This window comes from Geotrypetes seraphini, chromosome 3 (genome assembly GCF_902459505.1).
Source record: "Geotrypetes seraphini chromosome 3, aGeoSer1.1, whole genome shotgun sequence".
NCBI classification, from domain to species: domain Eukaryota; kingdom Metazoa; phylum Chordata; class Amphibia; order Gymnophiona; family Dermophiidae; genus Geotrypetes; species Geotrypetes seraphini.
The window spans coordinates 44,453,756-44,473,060 of record NC_047086.1 but is presented as its reverse complement, the minus strand read 5'-3'; the positions used below and the strand labels follow the sequence as shown (position 1 = coordinate 44,473,060).

At 44.2% G+C, this 19,305-nt stretch overlaps 1 protein-coding gene across 3 annotated transcripts in view; it reads right to left on the bottom strand.

The window, feature by feature from the left end:
- The window catches only part of PHIP (pleckstrin homology domain interacting protein), a 603,903-nt gene that overhangs the window by 78,710 nt on the left and 505,888 nt on the right, over positions 1-19,305 (bottom strand). For all 3 annotated transcript variants that reach the window (XM_033937022.1, XM_033937020.1, XM_033937021.1), the window contains exon 32: positions 6,803-6,878. In XM_033937022.1, coding sequence (XP_033792913.1) covers positions 6,803-6,878 — 76 coding nt within the window. The remainder of the gene's footprint in view (positions 1-6,802; positions 6,879-19,305) is intronic.

Here is a 19,305-nt window from a genome sequence, read left to right as displayed (position 1 = left end):
CCCGCTCCCATCACTCTCTGCGACTCCACATGCAGCAAGGAAAGAAAGGAGTGAGGTTCGCACCATGCCGACATCCAGCCCGATGGGGAAAATCTGCAGTCACCCGTAATACCTTCATGCACAAACCGCATCAAAGACGCTACATTATACAGCCGAATATCCGGTAAGTTCAAACCTCCCATCCGGACATCCAAAGATAGAGTACTGGAGCTAATTCTGGCTGCCTTGTTTCGCCATATAAAAGAGCTCAAAATAGATTTAAAAGTCCGTTCATCTTTGGTAGTAATCCATAAAGGAATAGTCTGTAACGGGTACAACAGTTTAGGGAGCAAAACCATCTTGAATAAAGCCACCCGCCCCCATAAGGTCAGGGGCAAATCTTTCCACTTGATGCAAAGGGCACGGATAGCCTCTAGATGGTGAAGAACATTGTAGCGATATATAAGAGAGGGTTGTGTGCTCAGATAGACCCCCAAATAGCGCATCGGCTTTCGTACAGGTGGGATGGGAAGCCCATCATGCCAACGTTCCGGATGTTCGGACGCTAAAGGAAGTAGTTCAGATTTGGCACAGTTGACTCGGAGGCCCGAAATATTCCCAAAGGCCCGAACAACCTGTAGGGCCCTGGGCAGGTGAAGCGAAGCATCCTCGAAATAGAGGAGAATGTCATCTGCAAAAAGATTAATGCGACTTTCTCGCGCTCCTATTCGTATGCCCTGAATAACCGTATCCGATCGCATTTTAACCGCCAAAGGCTCAATAGCAAGGAGAAACAGTAGCGGTGACAACGGGCAGCCCTGACGCGTCCCTCTCTCCAGGGGGAAAGGGATGGTGAGATGACCATTTACCAGAAGTCGGGCGTGATGAGAAAAATAGAGACTACGAACCCACTCCAAAAAGGCGCCATCCAGGCCATAGCGTCCCATGACCCAAAAAAGGTACGACCACGAAATGCTGTCGAACGCCTTTTCCATGTCGAGGCCAACTATAGCCGCTCTACTATCGTTCCCCCGCCGAGAGTGAATAGCCATAAGTGCACGGGTCAAATTCATAGAAGCGTATCTACCCGGTACAAAGCCCACCTGATCCTCATGGATGAGTAGGTGCAGAAAATTGTTCAAACGCTTCGCCAATATAGCGGCCAACAATTTCGCGTCTTGATTAAGAAGGGAGATGGGCCTGTAGGAGCCCACCTGAGATGGGTCCTTTCCAGGTTTGGGCAATAGAACAACATGGGCCATATTGTAGCTGTCAAGGGCTCTCTGGGAATGTGAGGCGTTAAAAGCCGCCCCAAGAGATGGCGCAATGATGTCCGATAGAATCTTGTAATATTCAGGCCCATAGCCATCTGGGCCCGGAGATTTGGTAAGTTTGAGCCCCTTGATACCCATGGACACTTCCAAGCTAGTGATAGGGGCGTTCAGTTGGTGTATCTGTGCGGGCGCGAGTTGAGGGAGCACGACGTCCTGGAAAAACTCATCTCTCTCCCCATCCTCGAACGGCCGATGGGCGTACAACTCCTGATAATACTTCACAAATTGTTGATGAATAGCAGCTACTGTGGTATGCCTCCGACCCTGCGAATCTGTAATAGACGTGATCACCTGCTTCTTGCGAGATGGTCTGATTAAACGGGCTAGTAAACTACCTGCCTTGCCTCCCCAGCGGTGAAGGCGATAGCGATGAAAATAAATATCCCGTTCCGCTCGGGTCGTTAGAATAAGATCTACTTGCCGCCGAATTTCCGTCAATCTAGTTTTATCTGTAAGGGACAAGCTACTTTGATGTCTGCGGCGTAGCCGTTGCATTTCGTCCGACAACTCCAGCAACTCTCGCTCTTGGCGTCGCCTCCTGCCCGCGGTGTAGGCTATTATAAAGCCCCGAATAACTGCTTTGGATGCCTCCCAAAAGAGGCTCGGGTCAATGTCGGGCTGGAAATTATTATCATAGTACTCCAACCATTTATCGCGAAGATACCTGCGAAAAGCAAGGTCCTTGTACAGATGACAGGGAAATCGCCAGATGTGCTCCTTGGGATCCGCCGTAATCTGAAGAGAGAGCAATACCGGGGAGTGATCCGATAAGGGTGCGTCTACAATGTCAACACCGGCGACCACCGTGAGTAGGGAGGAGGACAGCAGAAAGTAGTCTAACCGAGTATAAAGATTATGGGGGTTAGAAAAAAAAGTGTAGCTGTGTTCTGTAGGGTGTAACACCCGCCAGATATCCACCAGCCCGAGTTGATGAGTGAGAAAATTCACCCCTTTACCACCATGGCCCCGTGGAAAAGTCTTTGGCGGAGCACTATCCAAGGTGGGATCAGCAGTGATATTAAAGTCCCCTCCTAGCACAATTTGGTAGCCCGGGTACTGTGTCAGCCGTGCCATCAACCCTGAGAAAAAACGATGAGAGTAAATATTGGGTGCGTAGATATTACAAAGCGCCAATTTATGTCCCCATAACTCCCCCAGCACCAGCACAAATCTACCCTCCCCGTCCTGGACAACCTTATGCAAATGAAAGGGCAGCTGCCTGTGGATCAAGATAGCAACCCCTCGATGGCGGCTACTGTAGGAAGAATAATAGACCTCCCCCACCCATTCCCGTCTTAATTTCTCATGTTCTACTGTATTGAGGTGCGTCTCCTGCAGAAAAGCTATATCTACGCGCGCCTTGCGCATCCATGTCAATACCTTCTTTCTTTTGATAGGGGAGTGAAGCCCATCCACATTAAGGGTGGAAAGCTTCAATTGAACCATCCTCTATAAGCCCACAACGGGGAGAGAAAGAATGCACAACCACCCCAGAAAAAATGGGGACGGACCCCCCAGCCAGGTCCCTCCCCCACAAACCAATAAAGAATCATATCCTTCAGGTATTCCAAAAAAAAAAAAAAAAAAAAAAAAAAGAAAAGGGCAAGGCGGTTCCAGAAAGGAAACCAAACCCCACACTCCCAAGCTAGCCAACATACAACCCTCATGCACACCAACATACACCCAGTCCCACGCATACCCTCCCCTTCGCACTTCCCCCCACCCAACCTTAATCCCCACCCCCTCCCAAAAATACCTCAGCAAAACAGCCCACTGACCACCCTAAGTAACCAAAATAGTACATACAGTTCCCCAGCCCCCCCTCCCCCCCGTCCACAGAAATCAGGAGCAAGGTGTCCAAGCTTGTCAGCATACAAAAAAAGGGGTCCAGCGCCAGAACGATAGCTGGGGGGGATCATGGTAGAAAACAAACAAACCCCATAGCCATATCTAACAACGGGATCCCCCCAGATACAAAGACTGAATGTGACATCAGGCCGGACTGTCCCCAGTCAGAGAACAGAAAATAAAAAATAAAACTGCCCAAAACCAGAACTAGATGGCACCAGGAAAGCTGATGCCAAGATAATCAGGTCCAGTTCAGGCACAAGATCCACGGCGTGTATGAAGGTCCCCAGTCAGGGCACCGGTAACTTAGCCAGAAAGGATTGAAGATCTGCAGGGGTATCCAAGGTAACCGTCCCGTTGTTATGCTGGATGCGAACTTTGGCAGGATATTGAAGTGCAAATCTGATCCCCCTCGAATGCAATTGAGTGCAGTATGGAGTAAGGGCTCGTCGACGTTCAGACAGCTGGGCAGAGAAATCCTGGAATAGCAGAAGCCTTGAGCCCTGGTAATCCAACGTGCGGATCTTGCGATAGGCATCCAGGATTTTTGCCTTAGTAGCATAATTAAGAAAGCGGGCTATCACCGGCCTGGGTCGTGCGCCGTCCGCCCGCGGTGCTCCGATGCGATGGGCTCTTTCCACCTGCACCTGGCCCAACGTGGCCTCTAAGCCCAGGGTTCGCGGTAACCAGGTCTCTAGCAGCTGTCCCAATTCAGCGTCTTTAACCGTCTCCGGTAACCCGATCAGACGGAGATTCTTCCGGCGTCCACGATTTTCAGCGTCCTCTGCTCGATCCGCCAAGGTTTTTACCTTGGTCTCCAGCAGGGCAATACGCTGCTCCGCCGTCTCGGCCCGGTCTTCCTGGGCCGAAATCCGCTCCTCAGCCTGGTCGAGTCGCGCTGCATGGCCGGCTATACTGTCCTTCACCTCTTCCAGGACAGCATGGAGCTTGGACAGCTTCTCGTCGAGCAGTGTGGATAAATGGCGGACAGACACCTGCATATCGTCCTCATGCTGAGGCGTGCTGCATGGCGCCGCATTGGACGCCGCCATGATGGGAGTCGGGACAGGCTTCTCTTTACCAGGCCTCGGCGTTTTAAGAGGCATAACTGCCTATCCCAGACACGAGGAGCTCCGGAAAATCCCCCTCAAAGAGAACAAGGATTCTGCTAGGGATAGTAGCTCCGTCCGAAAAGGAGAGATAGCTGACAAGCAAAGATTATCGGGGTTGTAGGCGGAGGGGAAGCGGAGCCCGAGCCCAAGACGTCTGCTCACAGCGCTGCCATCACGTGACCCCCTCCTTCAGTGGTTCTAGCAATGTCGAGACCTCGGCCTTGCCATTTTCTTCTTCCCTTGCTCTTTTCCGTGCCAGCGCACTCAGAGGTTGTGAGGTCAAATCCCAGTTCTGCTCCTTGTGACCCTGTGCAAGTCACTCAATCCTCCAGTGCCCACCACTTTGAATGCCAAAGCTACAAAGAGGCGGTATTACAAGTTCCCATTCCCTTCCCCATCCTCAGATACAAAACAGAAGTAAACTTTTAGTAAACTTTGCCCTCAATTAGTTTGTAGGAGGAAAAAACCAGTAATTAGATGACAACACACAAAAGTTTTCACTGATACTTGATGAATCTGAACCCCTATTACACATAGGCTTGCCAATTGGTTTTAGAATTGTCCAGTGGGGTTCATCCAGTTCTGGGCTCACTCCAACACACACACACAAATTTGTAATCTTGCTTTTCTTAAGGAATGCAATTATGAAATCAGAACTCTTAAATCCCTAAATGATATAGGCGAATCTTGAGCGAAAAGTCTGACATAAAAAAAATGAGACAACTAGTGGCTTCCACCTACAAAAAAAATGAACTCTGTGGGGAAGGAGGGTATCATGCTACGCATTAAATAAATTAAACATATAAAACAAAGTTGCTTAAATTTCATAGGCAGCAGAATAATCAGCCACCCCAGTAAAGAATGCCATCTGACAGCACCATATTTTTCACAAACTTAGAAAAGCATACGTGGCTTTTCTGGGTATGCACAGGGTTTCCCACGCAGACACCTAAAATCCTACAGTATATACCTTAAAAAAGCTGATTGCAAAAGGGGAGGCAAGAGGGAATCTTTGGCTGATTAATCTGTTGTCTACAGAGAATACCTATCTGAAGCATCTTGCAACCTCTATGACACTGTGCACACCGTCATCCACATGACTTTGGACTACACCTTCCACCTTGCAGCATCATTCTTTAAACAGTCCTACTTTTCTCTTCTTGGATTGTACTATCTCACTAACTGTTGTAATGTAACTCCTGTAGCATCCTTATACTGTACTAAATTGTATCTCTTTAAAGTGCACTATAAATCACTTTGAACCTACTTAGGTATAGTGCGACTCATAAATCCCAGATTAGATTAGAATAAGCAACTTGTTTTTCATAGTAACATAGTAGATGACGGCAGATAAAGACACGAATGGTCCATCCAGTCTGCCCAACCTGATTCAATTTAAATTTTTTCTTCTTAGCTATTTCTGGGCAAGAATCCAAAGCTTTACCCAGTACTGTGCTTGGGTTCCAACTGCCGTAATCTCTGTTAAGACTTACTCCATCTACACCCTCCCAGCCATTGAAGCTCTCCCCAGCCCATCCTCCACCAAACGGCCATATACAGACACAGACCGTGCAAGTCTGCCCAGTACTGGCCTTAGTTCAATATTTAATATTATTTTCTGGTTCTAAATCCTCGGTGTTCATCCCACGCTTCTTTGAACTCAGTCACAGTTTTACTCTCCACCACCTCTCTCAGGAGCGCATTCCAGGCATCCACTACCCTCTCCGTAAAGTAGAATTTCCTAACATTGCCCCTGAATCTACCACCCCTCAACCTCAAATTATGTCCTCTGGTTTTACCATTTTCCTTTCTCTGGAAAAGATTTTGTTCTACGTTAATACCCTTCAAGTATTTGAACGTCTGAATCATATCTCCCCTGTCTCTCCTTTTCTCTAGGGTATCCATATTCAGGGCTTCCAGTCTCTCCTCATACGTAAATTTTCTAGTTGATATATAGGATGAATCAACTACACAAGTAGAAATTTCTAGCTAAGTGCTGAATTCTCATAAAAAGGGAGAAAATAATTAACTGCCTATGAGTGAAAGAACAAATTTTTGTATGGCAAGCCCTTTTACACTCTATCTAACTTTGCTCTGTGTGTATGTGTTGGTCATTTTTTCTTTCATGCTTCCAATGTCATATTAGTTCTGAGCTTTCATGGTTTATGCTTAAGGAAGACAACTATTGGCTGAAATCAGGGCCCAAGTTTTCATGTTTCTAGAAAGCTCTGGCACACAAACTACCACTATTGGGGAAGTGATAGAACAGGGAGACAGGTGTTTGTGAATAAAAGCATATGGCACTGCCAGATTAAAAAAAATTCTAAGAAGATCTAGACACAACTCTCTGAAAATTAATGGTCTAAAAGGACCCCTGCTCACTTGCTTTGACTCTTGGCTTTAAGTTAGACATTTCTTCTTTATTTAGACAAGTGTTTAAACATAAAAATAACAGTACAGATAAAACATATATAATTCTATTATAAAATTATGTAATAATAGGAAAATATATTATTCATAGTATCTTACCTCCTCCTCAGAATCAGACAAAACTTTCTTCTTCATGCTGTTGTATAGTGGAATTATATCATAGCAAGCCTGGTCTCTGCACAGAAATATATACATTTTTACTTTACAGTATCCACCCTTTCTCCCTATTGAAAAACACTATACAATGAATGATAACATTCCATTTTAAAAGAGGAAACTAGTGAAGATTTTTGAAAATTTACTGTTAAAAAAAAAATTCAGTCACTATAGTAAAGCAAAGATGAGAATGTTATAATGTATTTGTATCACTTCATGAATGTTATAATGTCTTTATATCACTTTATGGTGCAGCTGCACCTTAAATTCTTACTCCTAGCGGAAATCTGCATGACTGTACAATGCAGAATTTCCACAGAACTGCACAGCTGTGTAAAATTTACCTTTTTGGCAGAGAACTTTTTTTCTTAGTAGCATACCTCCCTAAGATGTTTCTTCAAGGGAATTGTGGTAACAATTCCCACATGCTGCTTGCAGGAATTGTAGCCACGATCCATTGAAGCAACGCCTTAAGGAGGAAGAGTTGTTAGTGGGGGACGGAAGGAAGGAAAGATGCTGCACATGGGGGAAAAGGGGAGAAAGGAAGAAGTGTTGGATATATAGGGGAGAGATGAAAAAGTGTTGGGCATAGGGTAGAGAAGAGGAAAGGAGAGATGCAGCAAGAGTTGTCAGTGGGGTGGGGGAGGAAGGAAACATGCTGCATATGGAGGGGGGGAAGAATCAGAAATGAAGAATTTTGGACATGGGATGGAAGAGAAAAAGGGAGAGATGTGACAAGAGTTGTCAGTGGACTAGGGAAGGAAGGAAATATGCACACAGGGGAGAGGGGAGAAAGAAAGAAGTGTTGGACATGAGGTGGAGGAGACAAAGGGAGAGATGCAACAAATAAGTGGAGAGGATTGAGAAAGAGAGAAATCCTGCATATAGCATGGAAGGGAGAGAGAGATGAATGGAGAAGGGAGAGGGAGAAATGGTGGACACAGGGGTGTAGGGAGGGATACTACATGGGAAGAGAGGAAAAAGTGTTGCACACGATGATGAAGGGGAGGAAGGGACAGAGAGATATGACTGAGGGCACAAGGCAAAGGGGGGCAGAAATGGTGGACAGTGGGAAACAAACAGAAATGTTAAATATGGCAGTGGAAGGGAGGAAGAGATAAAATTCTGCAAGGGGGAAGGGGAAGAGAGATACAGTAGAATCTCAGCTAATCAGTACGCTCAACCAACTGGCAAAAAAAACATGTCTTCCGCTCAGACAACGTCTAAATGGTGCTCCTGACACAACATCCCTCCTCCCTCCAGCCCCAGAAGCATCAGCAGCAGCCACAAATCCCCTTCCCTCCCTCCCTTCAGCTCCCAAAACATCACAGCAGCTACAAATCTCCTCCCTCCCTCAGTTCCCGAAGCATTAGGCAACCCCCTTCTCCCTCGGTTCCAGAAGCAGCAGGTCCTGACAACCCCCCCTTCCTCCCAAAGCAGCAGGTCCTGACAATCCCCTCCCCTTCCTCCCTCCCTCCACTCCCAAAACAGTAGAGCTGGTTCTGACAACCCTCACTCCCTCTGTTCCAGAAGCAGTAGTGCTGGTCCTGACAACTCCCTCCCTCCATTACTGAAGCAGCAGAGCATCCTGACAAGCCCCTAGCCCCGTTCTCAAAGCAGCAGAGCGTCCTGACAAAACCCCCTCCTTCCTCACCCGAAGCTGTAGCAGCAGCCAGCAAGCAGAGGAATTGCTGGTAAACAGGCTGTTTCCAGCCAATCCTAGCAGGGCAACAAAAATGATAAAAGGAATGGGATGACTTTCCTATGAGGGAGAGGCTAAAGCAATTAGGGCTCTTCAGTTTGGAGAAGAGACGGCTCAGGGGGGTCTATAAAATACTGAATGGAGAGTAATGGATAGATGTAAATTGCTTGTTTATTCTTTCCAGAAATATTAGGGGCATGTAATGAAACTACTAAGTGGTAAATTTAAAACAAACCAGAGAAAATATTTCTTCACTCAATGTGTAATTCAACTCAAATTAATTGCTAGAGAATGTAGTGAAAGCAGTTAACTTTGCAGGGTTTAAAAAAGGTTTGGAAAATTTTCTAAAACAAAAGTCCATAAGCCATTATTAAGTTGGACTTGAGAAAATCCACTACTTATTCCTAACACAAACAGCATAAAATCTGTTTTATTCTTTGGGATTTTGCCAGATTCTTTTGACCCGAGTTGACCAATGTTAAGAACAGAATTCTGGCCTTGATGGACCTTCAGTCTGTCCCAGTATGGCGACTCTTATGTACAAAAAAGTTCTTAAACTCTGGCACCACACCCTGGAAAGATTCAAGCATAAAAGAGAGAAGGCACACAGGCAGCCTCTTTTACAAAGCTGCGCGGCAACGGCCCCGAAGCCCTATAAATCTCTATGGGCTTTGGGGCTATTAGCGCGGCTTTGTAAAAGAGGCCGATGGTGTCTGTTGACTATCATTTATTCTATGAAAGTTCTGATTAGTTGTTAGACAAATAATTACTAATGCTAGGGTTCTATTAGACTCTTTCTAAAAGGAAACCAAAAATGTAAAACAGGATGCTGGGCAAAATGGTCCTTTGGTCTGATTCAATTTTGAAACTTATTAAGATGCTGACAAGAACATACAGAGTAAAAACAAAAGATCTTATATCGGATTCCTGGTCTAACCCCTGTGGAGTACCTCAAGGGTCACCTCTGTCGCCCATACTCTTCAACCTATTCATCTCCTCCCTTGGTACTATTCTAGACAACCTAGAAGTAACTTCATTCAGCTACGCAGATGACATAACCATACTCCTCCCCTTCGACTCACAAGATTCCATTCCAATAGACAACCTGAAAAGAACACTAGAAGCAGTGGAAAATTGGATGCTAGACCACAAACTGAAGCTCAACCCGGACAAAACAAAATTTCTATTGCTTGAAAAGGACAAAACCCCATCTATAACCGAGTTAGAAATAAAAGCCACCAAATACCCCATACAGCCCATTCTTAAACTCCTCGGAGTTACACTAGACAGATGCTACACCTTGCAGGTCCAAAGCAATAAAACAACACAAAAAGCATTCTTTACCATGCGCAACTTACGAAAAATAAGAAAGTTTTTCGACAAAGATAAATACAGACTCATAGTCCAAGCCCTAGTCCTGAGTCTAGTGGACTACTGCAATATCCTCTACCTACCATGCCCCACATATTTAATACAACAACTACAGACTGTACAGAACACAGCCCTCAGACTGATCTACTCACTTGGAAAATTTGATCACATCACCAATGCCTTCCTAGATTCACACTGGCTACCTATACAAGCCCGCATTCAATTCAAACTATACTGCCTACTATACAAAGCAGTAAACGGAACTGCACCCACCCACCTAAATAACCACCTAAATTGGAACCTCTCATCCAGGCAAAGAAGAACCCAATCTCCATTCACCTTCCCCCCTTTCAACGGAACTCAGCGCAAAAAGATGTACGACCACCTACTAGCAACACAGGCAGCAAAACTGGACCCCTACATCTCCAACCTGCTCATAGCAACAACTGACTACAAAACGTTCCGTAAAGAAATCAAAACCCTGCTATTCAAAAAATTTATCCTGCTAGCTTAACCCCCTTCTCCTCCCCTCTTGCAATCTCCCCCCTCCCACCCTCTACCTGTATTATCCTCCAAAGACTCAACAATGTGACAGTTCCTACTCTTTAACATCCTCGTATTCTTCCAGCATCATCCGACACTTTTCCTATTCTCTCCACCTATCTGGTACCCTCTTCTCAAAACATTATTATGAACCAGCTCCTTAATTGTACAATGTATCCAGCTCCTTAATTGTAACTTTTTCCTGGAAATGTCCAGTTCTCTTAATTGTAACTTTTGTTCCTGGAAATGTCCAGCTATCTTCTGATGTAATCCGCTTAGAACTGCAAGGTACAGGTGGAATAGAAGTCAGTAATGTAATATAAAATTTACGTTGTTATTTATGTCTGCCTACATACTCATAGATTTTATGTAATCTTTGCTTTTTTCATTTCCTTGTTCTTTCACTAAAATCCATTTCTCTCTCTCTTTCATGCTCATATTTTACTACTGCTTTACCAAAAAGATGCAGTAATCATGCATTTGTGAGCCCGCCGGGACAGACAGGGAAAAATGCTTGAGTACCTGAATAAATTCATGTAAATTGTTTTGAGCTCCCCTGGAAGAACAGAATAGAATATTGAATAAATAAATAAATTCCTAGATTCTATTTTTAGGAGAACATACATTTGAATAAAGTAGGTTGAGATCTCAATTATGTATCTTACAGTGTGGCATTCCTCAACAATTCTTACACAGAAACACAGAAAAATGAAGGCTGAGAAGACGGCCTATCCAATCTGCCCACCTACTATACCAGGGGTCGGCAACCTTTTTAAAGCAAAATGACAATTTATCCAAAAAATCTGACCCAAGGTTTAGAAAGTGCCACAATGGGTAGAGAAGGGAGTTCGAGATAATCCAGGGTTCTCATTTACTCTCTCTTCCCTCCCCAAGGTTTATCTTTTCTCCCCTCTTTCTTCCCTCCAACCCCTTGGAGGTTTCTGCACCTCTCTTTATTCCCCATCCCCTCAACACATAGCCAAGGTTCTCTCCCCTCTCCAGGCCCTGACGCTTTAATCTCCCTCCCAACCCTACGATCGCCCCCCCAACCTCTCAGGCCTACCAAGGTACCTTGTGGTCCAGCAGGGTCTTCATGGAAGGAGTGTGGCCTTCTTGCTTTTGCCTGCTCACGACTGCCTTCTAGAATGGATGCCGTGACCTTTCACGGTTGCTGGCATTTCCTTTATTACCGTGAGCTGCTGCAAGAGGTTATGGCAGCCATTTGAGGAGGCAGGAGCGAGAGAGCTGTACTCCTGCCACGAAGATCCTCCGTGGGACCATCAGGCCTGGGGAGGGAATCGTGGGATTAAAGGGGTGGGGCATGGAGAGCCGCAGCCACATGGCAGGGAAGGGAGAGGAATGTTGGACATAGTGATGGAGAGAGAGAGGTGGCATTGTGCTGGAGAGGGGTGATAGAAGGAGAAATGGGCATGGGGCTGGTGGGCAGTAGTGTTTCCCGATTTGAATCGATTTTTTTTTTTTTTTAATACCGAACTCACTGATTCAAGTCAGCCCCCTTGCTAGGACCTGCTCGGGCTTTCCCTCTGCCACCGGAGTCCTTCCATCTAATGTAACTTTCTGTTTTGCGAAACCAGAAGTTACATCAGAAGAAAGGACTTCGGCAAAGGGAGCACTGTGCGGACCTCTCTGTGCAGATTGGCGGCAGCACTGTAATTTTTATATTGGTTGGCTGGCTCTCTCCTCCCTGGAAACATTTCTCCTCTCTTCCCCACATCTACCTTTTAATTCCAGGCAAAAGCGATGGTAGCGAATGCGATTCACTACCCTGCCGCTAGTCCAGGCATCTTCTCTCCATTCGGCCATCCAAGCGGAAACAGGAAGTTTTCACTGAGGGCGGGCCACAGTGGAGAGAAGACACAAGGAGTGGCGGCAGGAGAACTCTGTGGATCACTGAATCATTATCACCATCGGCAACAAGTTTTAAAATCAAAATAAAGGTAGATGGGGGAGAGGGGAGATGGACTTTGAGGAGCAGGTGGATTGAAGAGGGAGAGATGGACTTGGGGGAGAAGATAGGAGAGATGAACTTGGTGGAGGAAGGAAGATGGATGGTGGATGGGGGAGATGGACTTGGGGGAGATGATGGAGAGGGAAGATGTACTTGGGGGAGAGGGAGAGATGACCTTGGGGGAGATCATGAAGAGGGGAAATGGGGGAGGGAAGAAATAATGGATCTAAAAACAGAGGAGAGGGAGAAAGATGGTGGACAATGAGATTTAGGGAGGGAAGGTTGTACACAAGGGATGGTATAGAGGGGGGATTTAGATACTGGATAGGAAGGTAGTAGGGAAGAGAAAGCTGGTGGGGAAGGAGGGAGAGATGCTGGATGAAAGGGTACTTGAGAGAAGGCGAGATGTTGGATCTGGGTATGGTGGGAACCATCACTGCAGCTGCAGGGATGGAGATGAAAAAAAGGAAAGATGTCAGACCTCCGGGGAAGGGAAGGGAATCAAAAGGGGAGAACAGAGATGGAAGATGGATGGTTAGCACGGAGAAAGAAGAAAACAACAAATGGGCAGAAGACCCTGGCAAGTGAGTTATCAGAAGACATTTGTTGCAGAGCCTGGGACCAACATGATTTGAATAATGACCAGACAACAAAAGGTAGAAAAAAATAATTTTATTTTCTGTTTTGTGATCACAATGTGTCAGATTTGAAATGTGTATCCTGCCAGAGCTCGTATCAGACGGCAAATGTGAGCTAGGATTTAACAGAGAGAGGAAAAGTATTTTTTGTTTGTTCATTTTGTTTACACCACAGCGCCAGTGTGGGTAGAAGAGGGCAAAGGGGGTGGAGTGGGTGACGAGGCTATAAAATAAACCCACCAGAATGTTTGGAAAAAACACCCAAATGGGCAGGAAAATTGAATCGAAAAGAAATTTTTTTTTACTGAATCAGGCAGCACTCATGGGCAGTAGCAAAAAATGAGAGTGAGAAATGTTTGATGTGACAGTAGAGGGGGTGGGAGTTGCCAGGATCTCTCAAGACAGATGGGCAGTAAGAGAGAGAGACTTGCTACTAATAGGGGTGAGGAGAGAGGAAGAAAAGTTGGGCTCATGGAGGGACAGAGAGAGATGTTGGATTGGGGAAGGGAATGAGGTCCAGAGGATAGGAATAATGTAGAAGGCAAAGTGTTGGACTCATGGAGAGATGGATGGGGAGGGAAGGAGAAACGTCACAAGTAGAGGAAGGGAAAAAGGGAAGATAGTAAAAAGTTTAACTCATGGAGGGAGAGAGAGAGAGAGAGATGTTGGTTGGGGGGAAGGAATGAGGACTGGAGGAGAGGAAGCGTGCAGGGGGCAAAGAGAAAGATATGTTGGACTGATGGAAAGGAGGGAGAAATATTGGATGTGGCAACAGAGGGAGTGGGAGAGATGCACCCTGGATCTCTCACTCTCTTTCCCTACTCCCTTTGCAGCATGGGAGAGAATTAGAGAGAGAAGGAGACATGTTGCCAATGGGGGCAGAGGAGAGAGGAAGAAATGTTGGACTCAGGGAGGGACAGAAAGAGTTGTTGGTTGGGGAATGGAATGAGGTCTGGAGGAGATGAAGCATACAGGAGGTAGAATGAAAGAAATATTGGATGCATAGTCAGAAGGAAGAGCAACCAGAGACTCATGAAATCACCAGCCAGCAAATGTAGGAAAAATTTTATTTTCAATTTAGCGATCGAAATGTGTCAGTTTTGAGAATTTATATCTGCTGTCTATATTTTACACTATATTTGTCTATTTTTCTATAGTTGTTACTGAGGTAACATTGCATATTTTAAAGACATTTGCCTTGACTTCTTTGAAACCCCCCCCAAATATAAATGATAATTAACATTTTCTCTGCATACAGTGTGGTTTTTTAAAAAAATTTTGTGGTTACCATTATGTATTAATAAGATTATACTGTGTTTATATGAAAATTGGATGGAAGAAATTGCATTGCAATTAGTACTATCATTATGGGGTGGTGGAGTCAGGGGTGGAGCTTGAGCAGGTCTGCGGCGGGGGAGGTCTGGTATTTGTTAAGCTTAGGGGATACTTGGCTTGAAGAAGTTGAGAAACACTGTTAAGAAACACATTTGTTAGGTTTAGGGGATACTTGGCTTAAGAACATAAGAACATAAGAAGTTGCCTCCACTGGGTCAGACCAGAGGTCCATCGTGCCCAGCGGTCCGCTCCCGCGGCGGCCCATCAGGCCTATGACCTGTGAAGTGGTCCCTGACTATTCCTATAACCTACCTCTACTTCTATCTGTACCCCTCAATCCCCTTATCTTTTAGGAATCTATCTAAACCTTCCTTTGAAGAAGTTGAGAAGCACTGCCCTAGAAGACCAAGGCCTACTGTCTGGCAAGGACTTAGGTTTATGGTCCTGCACACTAGCCGTAAGATCATCCAGACTCTTACCAAACAGTAATTGCCCCTTAAAGGGCAACTTACAGAGGGTCACCTTAGATGAAGAATCACCAGACCAGTGACAGAGTATACGATCAGCTTGCTCATCACTCTGAATAGGTCATACAGGGCATCAGCCACACAGTCCATGCCAGAAACCAAAAAGGAAAGATCCTGAAGCACTATAGTATCTAGATCATGGTGGAACTTGGAGTGACAGGCTCTAGCGACAAAGGATACCACTGCAGCTGCTTTCAAACCTGAGGCCCCAGAATCAAAAAGCCTTTTTTAGCACAAAATCAATCCTGCGGTCTTGTGTATCCTTCAACATTACACTGCCCTCAGTGGGGAGAGAAGTCCACTTGGTGACCTGAGCCACCAAGGAATCCACCTTTGGAGAAACAAAACGCTGATTAAAGGCTTCTGCCTCCCAGTGATCTGTGAACATTTTCACAATGTCTAGATGGTCAGGAAAGGAGGAAGACTGCGGCTTCATACTGCTCATAAGAGCACTGTGCTCTCGAGGACTGACTAGCCTCCATTTTTAACTCCTAAAGGGATTCTGAAATAATACCTATCAACGTGGAAGGTTTAATAGCTTCCACACTATAGGGTCCTCCCCAAGATCTGGAGCATATCCCAGATCCAGATCCTGGAGATCTGTGACTACAGCCAAATCATGGTGGAGGTGCCCGAATATTCAAAGGCATGGTCACATCATCTGGATCATCTGAATCACCATCAGCAAATCGCCTCTTGGCTGTGCATGGTCCCTCTGCTGGGGATCCCTGATGCCAACAGAGACGCCATTGTAGGTAGATTTGACAAATATTTCTTGGCTAGATGATACTAAAAGAGCATATTAATAAATTCCAGGGGGGAGGGACCTGGATCTTGAGGGACGACCACCTCCTGTTAGTACTTCTTGGAGGTTTTGCAAGGTTTACATGTGGAATTGCAGCTGCATTTTGCTGGGGATGCATCTCAGCATTTAAAAGCAGCTATAGCCAATCTCATACTTGCAATATTGTGATTAGGCAATCCAGGTTAGACCCGCTTTCATTTCTATATCGGGTCTATTCATAGGAGACCACTCATAAATTGCTTTACTGATTGACAAACCCTATATTAGTAAAAGTAAATCAAATCAATGGATAAATTTAAACCATAAGGATGAACTGAATTCAGTTTGAAGACTGTTCCTGCCGCTGAAGCAAAAGCTTACGATTCTCTCCATGTTCACTTGTAACAATGTGATCAATGATGAAACATCTCAAATCTTTGAAATCATGCCTAAATTGAATGTAATACTCTACCATGGGTGCTTGTGTGATACCATGCTTGATAGCACTCTGATGTTCATTGATTCTAATGCTAAATTTTCTTGGTTTGTCCAATATAAAACTTTTTGCAAGGACAAACAAAAGAGTATCAGAACCAAGGAAGTTATCCTCCCACTGTATAAGGCGGTGGTGTGACCACATCTGGAGTACTGCATTCAGTTCTGGTCGCCGTACCTCAAGAAGGATATGGCGATACTCGAGAGGGTCCAGAGAAGAGCAACAAAAATGATAAAGGGCATGGAAAGCTTTTCATATGCTGAGAGGCTGGAGAAGCTGGGGCTCTTTTCCCTGGAAAAGCAGAGACTTAGAGGGGATATGATAGAAACTTACAAGATCATGAAGGGTATAGAGAAGGTAGAGAGGGACAGATTCTTCAGACTGGCGGGGGCAACAAAAACTAGAGGACACTCAAACAAATTGAAGGGGGATAGGTTCAGAACTAATGCTAGGAAGTTCTTCTTCACTCAGAGGGTGGTGGACACCTGGAATGCGCTTCCAGAGGAGGTGGTAGAGCTGAGTACGATTTGGGGTTTCAAAATGGGATTGGACGAGTTCCTGAAGGAAAAGGGGATTGAGGGGTACAATTAGAGGGTTACTGTATAGTACAAAACGCTTTAGAGTAATAGATCACTTACAGGTCATTGACCTACGGGGCCGCTGCGGGAGCGGACTGCTGGGCATGATGGACCTATGGTCTGACTCGGCAGAGGCAATGCTTATGTTCTTATGTTCTTAGTATACAACAAATTCTGTATCACAATTGGTGTTATGTTTTAACACGTTAAGTTCTCTGATCTATAGGGTTCACAAATTCTTTCAATGTCAATGAGATATCACACGTCATGCAGTGTTCACAAGGGACATGACCACTGTTTCTTCTTACATCCATTATAGGCTTCTGCAATATGGCCAGACATAACATCTCTTTAAAATTAGGGCCTCTCTTATAGGGTATTTGTAACCATGTGTTCTGAAAAAACAGCAGCAGGGTCACAATGTGCCAGTGTTTCCGTAATATCAAATTTCAAGTTTATTAAAATTTGTTATCCCGCCTTATCCATAATCAAGGTGGCATTACATAATTTAAAGTTACAAAATACAGGGAACTAATAAACACTACTGACATTTCATTGGATAAACATCTAAAGACAAACTATTAAGACTGACGTGACTGACCAAAGATGAACTGGCATGAGAGGAAGGGGAAGAACTACAAATAATGATAGGAAAGAACAAAAAAGGGAAAAACGGGAGGATGGAGAAACAGAGAGCTCAACCTAAATGACTGGACTAGTCAAGAAGGCTAAAGGCAAGAGAAAGAAGTTTAAACACCCTTAAAAGGACGATTATAATGTAAAAGCATCTTTAAAAAGCATAGTTTTTAAATGACTTAAATTTATCTAACGTTGTGATCTCTCGTAGATAGTATGGTGCTGAATTCCAGAGTTATGGGGCAGTAACTGAAAATATATTATTTCTCATAAACTTAATATGTCTTAGTGATAGGATTGCGAGCAAGTTTTGATTGGATGAACGGAGAATACGGTTAAAGGAATGGGATATAAGAAATCTATTGATGAATTTAGGAAGCCCTGTTTGTCTGGTCTTGAACATCAACAACATGATTTTATAGGTGATACGGTGTTCAATTGGAAGGCAGTGTACTCTAATCAGAAGGGGGGTAATGTGATTGAATTTTTTGGCATTGAAAATAATTTTAACTGCAGTATTTGAATTATTTGCAGACGTCTAGTTTCTTTTTTTGTGATAACTTTGTAAAGGGCGTTGTCATAGTCCAAACAGGAAATAACTAAAGAATGGATAAGAACGTTAAGGGAGGCCTGATCCAACAACTCAGCAAGTGATCGTATCATACAGAGACAGTAGAAGCATTTACATACAACAGAACTGATATGGTCATGGAAGGTAAATTTCTCGTCAAGTGTGATTCCCAGGAGCTTGATAGTTCTAACAGATTGGATTGGAATGGACTTAATTTCAATAGGAGAAAGTAATGTTAGACCGTTCTTGATAGGGAAAACCATAGACTTTGTTTATATTAAGAGATAGCATATTAGAGCTAAGCTAATCGTTATTTTTTCCCAACCTATCATTAATAATAGAGATGTCATCGAGATTATTTAAATTAATTGTGTGGGTTAGCTGAATATCATCAGCATACGTGAAGACAGAAAAGCCGATAGACTGTCCTAGGGTGATCAAAGGTGCCAGGAAAATGTTAAAAAGAAGAGGGGAAAGAATAGAACCTTGTAGAATTCCAAAACTATTGGGAAACATATTAGCAGAAGAGCCATTAAATGAAACTTTAGACGTACGATCTTTGAAATATGAAATGGACCATTCAAACACCTGATCTGATATACCAATTTCTTGAAGCCAGTTGAGTAGTAGTTGGTGATCTATAGTATCAAAGGCAGAGGATAGATTCAAAGAGATGAGAACTACAGAATTATTATGGTCCAATTGGTATATGATGTTAGTAATTAACCCAATAAGTGAGAGTTCTGTGGAATGGTGTTTTCAGAAACCAGTTTGGTTCGGGTGAAGAACAGTGGTGTTTTCCACAAAGTGAGAGATTTGGGAGAACACAACCTTTTCAGTGATTTTTGCCAAGAAAAGGATATTGGAGATGGGGCGATAGTTTGATATTTCAGCTACGTTAATTTTGGAGTCTTTGGTAGAAGGGTAGATAATTGCCTCTTTCCAGGTTTTTGGGATAGAGCTTTAAGAAAGGCTAGTAGATACAAAATGGAGTATGTAGGGAACAAAAATTGAGAAATGACATTTCAAAATAAAAGGGGGAATAGTCTCAATGCTAGAACCTTTCAAGTTCATAGTATTTATTACATTACATTACATTAGGGATTTCTATTCCGCCATTACCTTGCGGTTCAAGGCGGATTACAAAAGGTTAATTAAAAAAGTAGAGTTACAATGATTAGCTAGAGAGGTAAGTTGTAGATCTTATAAACATTTAACGTGTTGTTGTGGGTGAGGTGGTTTGTAAAAGAATTAAAAGGTGGTCGTAGTGGAGGTTCTTTTGTTATTATTAGTGCG